Source organism: Papaver somniferum, chromosome 7 (assembly GCF_003573695.1).
Source record: "Papaver somniferum cultivar HN1 chromosome 7, ASM357369v1, whole genome shotgun sequence".
NCBI lineage: Eukaryota > Viridiplantae > Streptophyta > Magnoliopsida > Ranunculales > Papaveraceae > Papaver > Papaver somniferum.
In genome coordinates, this window is record NC_039364.1 from 236,208,161 (window position 1) to 236,216,885 (window position 8,725).

General features: G+C 37.2%; 1 protein-coding gene across 1 annotated transcript; it reads left to right on the forward strand.

Moving 5' to 3' along the window:
• Nucleotides 1-3,797: 3,797 nt before the first annotated feature.
• Nucleotides 3,798-5,147, forward strand: LOC113296172 (F-box protein At5g07610-like). Its single transcript, XM_026544500.1, has 2 exons — nt 3,798-3,960; nt 4,213-5,147. The coding sequence occupies exons 1-2, from the start codon at nt 3,798-3,800 to the stop codon at nt 5,145-5,147; spliced, it is 1,098 nt and encodes a 365-aa protein (XP_026400285.1).
• Nucleotides 5,148-8,725: the final 3,578 nt, after the last annotated feature.

Consider the following 8,725-nt stretch of genomic DNA (forward strand, 5'->3'; position numbering starts at 1 on the left):
CCCCCCCCCTTCCATGCACTCCCTGGCAGTCACTTATTTTGATGTTGTTAAAAAGCAAATCCCAGACCAATTTTCTATGTCTGCAAGAGATTCCATTTTGTGGTAGTGTAACCGAGTTAAGCATGCACAATATTATTTATTAGTTGTACCAATTAGTGGGCTTAACCAATGCCTCGGGCCAAGACAGTTCAGAGTTTTCCTTTGTTACCGCCTTGGTATCCCATTGTTTGTTGAGAATGGTTTATGCTCAAGTTGTAACAAATCTATGGATATCTTTGGGGACCACACGCTTCATTGTGCTAAGTATGTTGGAATTAAGTTTCGACAAGACTTTGTACGTGACGTTATCGCTGACAATTGTTACAAAACCGGTGTGCCTGCGCGTAAGGAAGTTTCTCTTGGGTTTATGTCAGATGATGACAAAGGCTTATGGCCTGGTGATATCCTCATTCTTAACTGGGAAAATGGTCAAGATGTTTGTGTGGATGTTACAGGTGTCTCTCTAGGCAAAGCTGTTTCTAGTGATGTTTCTAGTGATGTTTCGCGTAAACGCATTAAATACTTGGGAAAGTGTGTCTCACATGGATATGGTCTGGGTGTTATAGCTTTCTCTACCTTAGGGGAACTCGGCCAGGATATATACTTTATGTTTTTTCAAGCATCTGAAGAATTGTTTAGATAGCAATGATGCCAATAATGGTTTGGTAGTTTCATTTTCATAGTCTAGGTATTACTATTCAAAAAGGAGTTGGATCCAAGCTAGTTGCTAGGTTGCCAACCAAAACTTTGTAATAGACTCCCAAATTATATATATAAAAACTAAATAATAATAATAGAATAATAATAATAATAATAATAACCAAGAACGCGCAAGATTATTTGTTGGCCATTCCTATTGAAGGGATTAACCAGAAACTTGAGATAGTTTAGTGTTGTTGATCGTTATAGACTTATTTCTGTGGACCATGCTTTACATAGTTCTCATGAGGTTGGACTTAAATACAGACACGACCTTGTACAAGATATCTTTGCTGACATTTGTTATAGAGCAGGTGTCTAGGCAGGAAAGAAGTTTCCTTGGGTTTTCTTTCGAATGATGGTTTGCCTTTGAGACCAGCTGTTGCCCTGGTGTATAATTGGGATAATGGGCGCGACATATGTGTGGATGTAACTGGTGTCTCTCCTTTTACAGGTGGTGGTCCTCGCTCTTTCATCCCCGATTAAGAAATTAGCAATGTTGTCGATCGGAAGCGTAAAAAATATCTTGAGAAGTGCACTTCTAAGGGTTTTGGTTTTGGTGTTCTTTATTTTACCACCTTGGGCGAACTTGGTAGTGACCTCCTAGATTTTCTGAAGAGGTTGCGTAATTATATGGCCAGTCACGATGCAAATGTTAACGTGTGAGAGTTCATTTTCCATAGGATATGGTTGTTATTCACAAGGGAATTGGAGCCCAGCTTGTTATTCAGTTTCCTTTTAATTATTTACCATCAGATATCCAAGAATTGTAATTTTTTATTAAATATAAAATAAAATGATTATTATTTATAAAAATAATAAAAAAAATTAAATAAAAAGAAATTCAAACCGAACATTTATTTAGGTGGTGAAACTGGGGATACCGCCACAAATCGAAGGATACTTTTTTTTTGCATTGATTATTAATCGATTTATGATTTTTATTAAATGGTTGTGATTTCAATTGATGGGTCATTTAGTTTAAGACTTTTAATTTCCCGTGCTTTCAATTTACAATCATCACTTTGAAAATCTACCTTAGGAAAAGAACCAGAGTCACTATTTCAGATATAATTGTTTAGAATTAATTATCCGAATCGGACGAATAAGTTGTATGGTGGAATCCCGAGTCCCAATTTCTCTCAATATTGATACCACCTTTTACATATTTTCTAGTTAAATTAGAATTAGGTCTAAAAAAAATCTTCAGAAATATGAGTTTAATGAACTTTTTACAACTTTTTAAGCTCAGTTGAGAGACTGGAATATTGCCGTCACATATTTATTTTTTGAAGAGGTTACATGGTCAGTCAGAGATCATTGTAACAAAAGTTTTGCATCTAAAATATAAAAATATGAATTTCATATACATCTGAAGCCGGGTCAGATGTATGGTTTTACAATTTTAGCTTTCGCCAAAAATCCACCATCAACAGTATTGTAAATAAAAGGGGAGTTGCTTACGTACCCATGGTAACTTCGTATACTTATCTCGTGGTGATAGATTATCACAAAAGTTCAAAAGATATTGTCGTTATCGATGCCGTTTCAACTATTTTTCGAAGTGAATGATCAACATCACTTTGTAATCCTTGTACTCTTATATCTGTTTTGTCATTCTCATCACTTCGACTTGCTTCTGATGTAGTCATGGATCTTGATTCTTTTTCCTGAAGATTTCTTCTTTCTACCCTACGGCGGACACCAAAAGATATTGTAGCGTCTGATTATGTCTAGATTAATCTTGATTATGTACCCGAACTAAATATTTTATGTTATGTAGCAGGATAATACTAATGTACCTGGACTATTGTTGACCAGGTTCATCCCTATTTTACGGATTATTAGGATTTGACCATGAAGTTCGATTAGTAAACATTTTGTACTCATTTTTATCTTCAACTTTGTATCCAGATTCATCTTATCCATTAAATACATTGTATCTAATTTATACTCCCTTCGTCCCACTAATAAGTGACCTAGTTATTTTCAGATTTTGTCCCACCATTAAGTGACCTATAATACTAAATAAGGAGATATTTCTAAAATTATCATTTTAATTGATTATAAGAAATATAAGAAATATACATAATTTGATAGTCATGTTTATATTCGTTACGTAGGTGTTTTAAAATGTTTTTCAATGGTACGAAGTTTGCGAACATCCGTGGTGAAGTTTGAGAGATAAACCATTTCAAAATTTCACTATTTATTATCCATAAGGGTATAATTGTAAAAAATGCTTAAAAATACTTTTTCCCTTGCTTGCCTTAAAAATTGTGCAAACTTGAACTAGGTCACTTAATAGTGGGACGGAGGGAGTATTTGCAATGAGATTAACAGACTGGACTTAGACTCCGATCCATTAGTATACGGACCGGAGATCTGCATCCGCATCCAATCCGGTCATTTTTGTAATTAAGATTATTGGGCTAGAGAACTATTGGACCCACTTTATATATATATATATATGATTCAGACATGATATTTAGCTCCGTATCCAATCCATTAGTTCAGGGACCGGACATCCACCCGCCAAAAAAATGGATGAACCGATCGAATCCGCCAATTCGATCTCCAAAAAATCGCCCCTACCTTGATTGGTTCTTGGAGTATAAATATACAAAGTCAATTCATCTAAGCCCATGAATGGATCCGTCTACTCCCGGGCCTATGACTAGATCCGGTGCGGCTACGATGTGGTCGGGCCACATACTTTAAGTATGTGACTCCTCTTTAAATGATGACACGTCTGATAAAGTAAGAAAAAATTTGAAAAATTATTTTATTACCTAACTGTTTATCCTTTTCCTTTTTCTAACTTCCTACTTTTTCTCAAAAAATGGAGCAGTTAGGAAAATTTAGAGGGGACAGATTTTTTAATTGAATAGGTGTCAGAAAATAAAGAGGGCCACTGGAAAATGTATGTGACCGATCACATCGTAGAAGGGGCGGACTTAATCATTCTCCTCCATGTTATTTTGGCACAAAACTTAAGCTCATACTATATTTAGGGTTTGTCCATTGAATTTTATACTTTCATTCAGTTACAACCGGCTATGGTGTTCAATCATGTTACGATGCAAACTTCAATTCTTGATATTCGTAATCTCAAGAAACTACTATCACTCTCTAATCAGGTAAGTTCCGAATCCCCCCTTTATGATCATCATCACAATTCGGTTTCATCTTCATCAGCATTGTCGTCGTCGTCAGTTATCGGTAATAACAATGATATCTTAAAACAACTGTTACTTTATCTTCCTAGAAAATCACTATGTAGATTCAAATGTGTATCGAAACAATGGTATTCACTCATTTCAGATGCATATTTCATCCAAAAACATCGCAATTATTGAAAATACCGGCATCACCACCGTTCTATTCAAGGGCTGTTCTTGCACAAATATTGGCTTAATGAGTATGGGAATAATTTTCCAGAATTTGAATTCATCTCTATTGATTCGAATGTAGACAGGAATGTTATAACCGCTTCGAATTATCTAAATTTTGCTAATGATCCAGGAGGTTTACAGATTGAACAGTCTTGTAATGGTCTTTTGTTGTGTAGTACTTTTGGGATATGCAGTAACATAGCAGAATTTGCTCGAAACTATTATGTTTACAATCCAACCACAGGACGGTATACCATCTTACCGAGTTCTGAATATAGAAAGCCTGGCTACGGGTCATGTTTCAGTGTTAGTTTAGCTTTCAATCCATTTAGAACACCTCATTACAAGGTTGTTTGCGTTTCGGAGAGTGACAAAGCAGATGAATGTCAGATTGAAATCTACTACTCCGAAACATGTACATGGAGGCTGGTTGGATATTCATGTAGTTTAACCAATATCTATGGTTGTGGTGTGTACTGGAATGGTTTGTTGAATTGGCATAACGTCCATGACTCTTTGGTTTATTTCGATATTGATAGAGAATTAATTGGAGTAGTGCAGATGCCAGATAGAACAACGGTTAAGAATAGTTTGTATTTCGGTGCGTGCAAGGGTCGTTTGTATTATGTTGAAACTGATTGCACTGGATGGGCTAATGTTTCGAGTCTCAATATCTTTGAGATGAAGACTGATTGCACCGGCTGGAATGTAATATACCATGTCGATATCTGGAAATTAAGAGTGCTGTTATATCTTCAGGAAATTGGATATAGCAATTTTGGAAATGATGAGTTAAAAGTGTTATTAGTTGATGGTGAAGAAGGAGAAGAGGATGAAGAAGAAGATTCGCCAAAGCTGGTTTTCCAAGTAAGGGATAAGGTTATATCTTACGATCTTAAAGAGAGTAGCCTCAACAAAGTTTATGACATAGAACCAGTCTTTATCCGTCGGTATTGGCAACAGTGCAGAATTTTCCATGCTTATCAATATATCAATTCATTGGCTTCTGCGTGACAATGAAGTTTGGTACTTCTGGGGATATATACTTGTTTTCATTCAACTTCACCCCAATCTGTAACTGTTGCCCAAGCTTTGCAGAGTTGAGTATCAGTTTTCAACAGGAGTTAGGTCTTTCTTAACCTAAACATCTTAGAGCCTGCACTGTGATATTTTTTGGTGGTTTAGTTTCGACGTAAAGCTGTAAAATCATGTATCTAGCTAACTGATTTAGTTACAGTTTAGAGGGGCCAAAGATGGACTCTTCGTGTTTTGTTGGTTGCAGTACTAGTACATAACGCATTCACTTCCATTGTCTTCTTGGTGTAATAATTAGGCCTCGTCGGTTGGGTCTTTTGTTTCATTTTGTACTTTGAATGCTATTGTGTATCCTTTGGTGCTAGTTTGCCTCCTTTCTAGACAGCTTCCATTTTATCGATCCAAAAGTAAAATAAAATTGCAGGTGCTTTCAGAAGGTCTATGGTAATCTCTCTATTTGGTACCGTGAGCTTCACTATCATGTGTGGGAAACTGATCCGATGTGCTGCTGTTTATGGGGAAACGTTTTGAGCCGCTATTATTGCTGGTTGTCCTGAATGAAGGTGTTGGTGGAGGCAGAAGTGCTGGAAGAATTTTAGCGACGTTTCTCTTGACGCTGCCTCTGCAGTAGTTGCCTGTTACATGCAAAAAAAACAAAAACAAAACAAAACAAAAAAAGGTATTTTAGAATACCTTAAGTTGGTTCTCCTCCTTCTGAAACCTTCTGCAAATATGTCGATACCTCGCCTTGAACCCATGACTTTATGGTTACGTGGTATACACTGTACCACTAAGGCTAACCTCTATGGTTTTCTAATCTAGCAGCTAGATTGGCCATCCACGTCAGCTAGGGCAACCTCCTAAGTCTTATGGGATGATTAATCTAGCAGCTAGATTAGAAGACCACGTCAGCGGGACCACCATCTAGCGCTGAACGGTTCAGCGCTGAGCGCTGTTTGGTTCAGCCCTTTAAATCTCAGCCGTTAGATCAGAAAATTTTATCCAGCGCCGAATGGTTCAGGGTTTTGGTTACTTTTTGAGCGTTGAACGGTTCAGCTTTTGAAACTAGATGTTAGTTGAACTGCGAGCAAATGCTAGGAGAGAGAAGTAGCAGGTACAGGTGTTAACTTTTTTCCCACACTTATTTTTTTATTTGCAACACTTTTTGGCCAATCTAACAGCTCAATCTAGCCCATAGGGATTAGCCTAAAGACAAGGAGGCGTTGGTGCCTGAATATCGTTCTCATTCGCTTAGATAGGCTATGGTCCCATGGATCTCTAAAATAGGCTCATCTGTTACAGAGGGGATTACCACAAAACCGATGCAAACCGCGTTACACTATCATGTCCACCAGGATAAAAGTTCATTCATAAGCTCATCTTTTAAAGATATCTGTGTTGGTTGAAAAAAACGGGTATTTCAGTAGATCCAAAAATTCTCGTAAAACAAGATTTTCCATGCCATTTCAATATCTCATAATTATTATTAGATTTTTCATCTAATTAAATATTATTTTTATTATTAGATAAAGAGTATTACATTAACTAGTTGGTCAGTTGCGGAGGAGATTACCAGAAAACCGATGCAAACCGGGTTACACTATCATGTCCACCAGGATAAAAGTTCATTCATAAAATCATCTTTTTGGTTGAGCAAAACGGATATTTCAGTAGATCCAAAAATTCTCGTAAAACAAGATTTTCCATGCCATTTCAATATCTCACAATTATTATTATATTTTTCATCTAATTAAATATTATTTTTTATTATTAGATAAAGAGTATTACATTAACTAGTTGAAAGCCATATAGAGCACCAACAGAAAAATATCTTCTTCTCTCAGAGTTTTCTCTTTCCTCCGAGTTTTGCTCTGCAACTCGGGGTGACCGAGTCACACCAAAATCCACCATTAATATCACCTCCATCAAAGAAATGCAACCAGCAATTCAAAGATGATGAACCAAAGATTTGAAATTGTCAAACTACTAGTTATGTGTTTTTCGTCTTGATTTAGTCTGAAAGAATCAAACTATCTCCAGTTAGCAAGAGAGATGCCCTAGGTTGGGTTTGGATTTCAATTCTTCAATGGGTTCTAACTGTGAGATTGTTTAATTTGGTTTCTTTGATAGTTTTTAATCACTCTTGTATCATTCAGTTTTGTGTTTTTTGTTTCTCTGCTGCATAAACTTAATTAACAGGAACCCTTTTTTTGGCTACCCAGTAGCCATGAAGAAAAAAAAGAAAAAAATTAACAGTGTTCTATCTATGGGGGAAGCATCAACTATAACAAATTTCAGGAATCGGGTCAAGAGTCTAAACTTTTACATGAATAAATTAGTGATTCAATTTGATGGAATTTATACTCACAGTACCATCCTCAGATTTACTCATGGGTACCGGCACAAAAGTCGTGGACTACCGCTGTTTCACTCAGGCACGATCCAGAACCTTTATACTAGAATAACAAATATCTATAGTTTCCCTGTTGCTGCTGCTGCAGATGGAGAGAAAACAACTAGAATCTTGAATGGTTCCGAGTCATGTCGAAAAGGTTCGCCACCGAGTCGACCAGAAGAAGACGATGGTCCACAAGAGCTGAAGTGGACCCCATCATCCAATAATTCACCTGCAAACTCAACTGTGGAGCGAAACTAAAAACAGACAATGCCACGCGCAAAAACAGATAAATATGAGTTGTCAAGCATGTCCCGTCTGACAGATAAGAATAACTCCGACACATCACAACTAACTAGGGCGCGGTTATTTACTAATGATACCCCAATTTCAAGCCACGCCTTACCGAAAGTCTGTGAGTCACACCGAGTTTCTAAACAATGCGGTAAAGTCAAGTCAGCGGTCAATCATGCAACAAGCACTACATGCAATCAATGCCCGGCTACAAACCCGATCAAACCAATCCAAAGGCTAACACAGTCGGGAAGGAACTTTTCAGCTGTAGGAGAAAGGTTCGCTGAAAACCTTTGTGGAAAAATGCGAGATGTTGGCAGAACCCAACTCTCGCATGAAAAATGAGTAATGTCTTTGGGCACTGTCAAATGAAAGACCAATTTTTGACAGTCCAAGTATGGCGCGAACTCGCGCACAATGTTAGGTTAACTTCCCATATTCTGTATATAAATAAGTGTGCTATGGCGCCATGTTCCAATAGTACTTTAAGTCTAGTTTCAGGTTATGGTCTCTATCGTGCTCTTTCATGGGATCATTCTGCAGGATTTGGTTACTCTCGGAAAATGCAATGCTACACCAACAACTTGAATAGTCGATGCAACCTTTCCAACCACTGTGAGAAAGACCGTAATCATCAACTAGTATTTGCTTTTATGTTTTTTCCTTCCATGTTTTTAGAAAAGCTTTTTAGTAGTACTAAATATAGTTTAGAGTCTGCGGAACATCAACAACCGGATTCCTCTATGCAAGTTTCACATCAACAACAACAACGAAAGGTGCTTACAGAAGGTGAGGACAGGATCCATACACCACAACACAACAGCAGCAACTACCAATCCACCAACCAAGCAGCTATACAACCATCGTC